The following is a 2870-nucleotide window of genomic DNA, read 5'->3' on the forward strand; positions in this document are numbered from 1 at the left end:
CATACTTCTACCTCTGTTTAAAACATTTTTATGTATTGATATATTTACCATATTGCAGTGTACATTTCTACCTCTGATCAATATATTTATATGTTGTTTACATTTGGAGGTCATTATCTTCATTTATTGCACAGTTGTTTATTGTCTTAATCTTTAAGTTATATAGGTATTAAGAATTATAGATCAATAGTCATCTATGTCATACTTAGACTAATCAGGTCTTTAGATATTCTGCATAGATAGATAATCTTCAACCACTTCAAAGAGATATAGAAAATGGCATTTAAATAACTTAGAGTTCTGTTGAAGTGAGACACAATTGCTCCTGGCAGCACCGATCTATTCCAGAGAGAATGTTGAGCACTGAAGGCACTCCAATTGTAGCTTGTTTTCTTCTTTCCAAAAACAGGCCTTTGGGCAAAGAAATGCCCATGCCTCAACCACTGTCAAGATATATAGTATCCGGAAATGGATAAGCAGGACTGTCAAATCTTGCCAAGACAAGGTTAAGACTATTTTGAAAAATTTCTTGACTTTGAAAAATGATCTGCCAGTTTTTCTAGGCCTTAGCCAAAGTTGGTTGCTTCAACGTTGCAGATGGGACTTTGGGTGATTGTCCAAATAGCCAGTTGTCTCTGTTATTTGTTGCACGTTTTGGAAGTTGCTTGATTGCACTTCCTACTCACTCAAGTAATATTATTTCTGTTCTTGGATCTTTGATGGGGTTGAAGACTATATAATTGTAGTTACTTTCCTCTCATGACTTGGCCAAGTTATTTATTATACAAGACTTAAGCTAGTTAGAATAGGATATTTGTTCTTATTGTATATGATTTTGTATTAGGCTTAGAAGTTTCTTATTTAAACAAAAGGGGGAGGTGCTGCAGGAAGGTTTACAGCTTGTAATTACTTGCCTACTGGGGTGAGGCGTCTTATAGTATTTACCGGGATGCTGAAGTACATCTCCCCTTCTGGTTTCAGTTTGCTCATTCAGATTGTTTGGATCCCATTTTCTATCATCCTTTCAAGCAGAGAATTCTGATTTGTGAGTTTTTCCCCTAAATAAATATCTATCTCTAAGTTCTGAGCTAGTGTGGCATTTTTTTTAAGCATCCGATCACTCTGCCATCACACCCCTGCTTGATTTCTGTTTGGAAAATCACACTTCAGATTATTGCAGCCAATATAATTGACTTTGAACGGGGGCTGTTGGAGGCTTCTCTCTTCCCCTCATCATCTCCTATCTGCTGAGAGCTGCAGGCTGCTGAGCCCCTGTCCTTCACTGTACCTTCTGCTCTATAACTGCAAACAGAAACCTCAAGTCTCCTCTGGGTCTTCTTTCATCTTTAGGAGACTTCAGGCTGCCTCTGAGTTCTCCTCCCCCACACAGTCAGAGAGTGGGTACACTTACCTGTGAGAAGGAGGCCCTGCCAAGGGGTGCAACCCTTACAGAGAATCTCAGAGCACACCTCCATCTCTCTTCTCACTGTGCCGTCCTTCCTCTGAGAAGAAGAACTTCAACTCCAACACGGCCCCCAGGTTCTACTGTTCTTCCCCTGCTTGAGATGAGCTGCCTCCCAGGCTGGAGCACTTCCCAGAATTCAATGGACTCTGGGTGGTGGGGTCTGTGTCCAAGGCACTTCTCTGTCCCTTCCACTCTTAGTGCTGCCCCACATCCCTCTCAACTTTTCTCTCTTTATATGTCTCCATCAAGCAACTCACAGCTGATAAGCATCCCCATGCCCTCAGAGAACAATGGCTCTTCCCAGGGCTAACATCTGCTGTGTCCCTGTCTTGATTCTGTCAGCACCCAAGAGGGAATTACCTCCGGGCCTGTGTGTTCTTGTGACACAGAAACCCGACTGAGCATGTTCTTAGTGCTTTGGGAAGGTGTGACTTGCCCCCAGAAGAAGGTGACAGAAATGCCTGTGATGGCCGAAAAACAAGAAGAATGATCAATAGGGATTAATATCAATTCTTTGTAACAACATTCACCAGTCAAAGTTCTGATCCAGGAGAGAGGCCTAGGAGCAGTTAGTTGTGTGAAGAGTTTCGAGTCTTTGGTGTTGGGAAAGAGGTGACCTGTGTGTCCTGGAAAGGACCTGGGCTCCCTCTCCCTATGGAGGGTTTCAAGGCAACTCTCTTAGTTAGGGTTTCTTTTGCTGTGAAAAAACACTGAGACAAAAAAGCAAGTTGGGGAGGAAAGGGTTTAGTTGACTTACACTTCCATATTGCTGTTATTCAGTGAAGGAAGTCAGGACAGGACCCCAAACAGGGCAGGATCCCAGAGGCAGGAGATGATGCAGAGGCCATGGAGGGCTGCTGTTTATGAGCTTGCTGGATCTTCTCTCTTACAGAACCCAGAACCACCACCCCAGGGATGTCACCATCTACCATGGTCTGGACTCTCCCTCAACAGACATTCCTTCCTCTATGATTATTCTAGTTTGCATCAGGTTGACACCCCAAGCAGACAGTACAGCAATCTTCCAGGATCTGGTGTTGTTTGAGCTCTGTGTGGGGTGACTCCAAGTGTGGGAGCCCATGTGTGACTCAGTTTCCATCTGGAGTCATTTCTGACTTAAGTCATTTGCATTCAAGCTTGCCCTCTCCACGTTTTTCAATAACCTTGAGGGCTCTGAGAGACTTTTGACTTAGCCCATGAGAAAAGGACACTCTGTTTAGTAGAAACTCTACTGATGATGGCAAAGCCCAGGAACATCACGATAGAAAGTAAGGCTGTTTCCAAGCAGCAAGCGCATGTTGGAGAAGAGGCTGCTCACTCAAGGACAGGAATGATCTTGTATTAGATACTGATTAACCATCTGTGCTGTGATTTGTATATAAGTAAGTTTTGTATATAAGCTGCT

At 43.2% G+C, this 2870-nt stretch overlaps 1 protein-coding gene across 1 annotated transcript in view; it reads right to left on the bottom strand.

Moving 5' to 3' along the window:
- LOC126491451 (carcinoembryonic antigen-related cell adhesion molecule 3-like) overlaps window positions 1–1657 on the bottom strand; it is a 22784-nt gene extending 21127 nt beyond the window's left edge. Inside the window, exon 1 of the mRNA XM_050127132.1 lies at window positions 1412–1657. Within this exon, the coding sequence (XP_049983089.1) occupies window positions 1412–1475 (64 nt within the window). The 5' untranslated portion in view covers window positions 1476–1657. The remainder of the gene's footprint in view (window positions 1–1411) is intronic.
- Between the last annotated feature and the right edge of the window lie 1213 nt (window positions 1658–2870).

The sequence above is a fragment of the Alexandromys fortis genome, unplaced genomic scaffold, assembly GCF_014885135.2.
Source record: "Alexandromys fortis isolate MF-2015 unplaced genomic scaffold, M_Fortis_MF-2015_v1.1 scaffold_262, whole genome shotgun sequence".
NCBI classification, from domain to species: domain Eukaryota; kingdom Metazoa; phylum Chordata; class Mammalia; order Rodentia; family Cricetidae; genus Alexandromys; species Alexandromys fortis.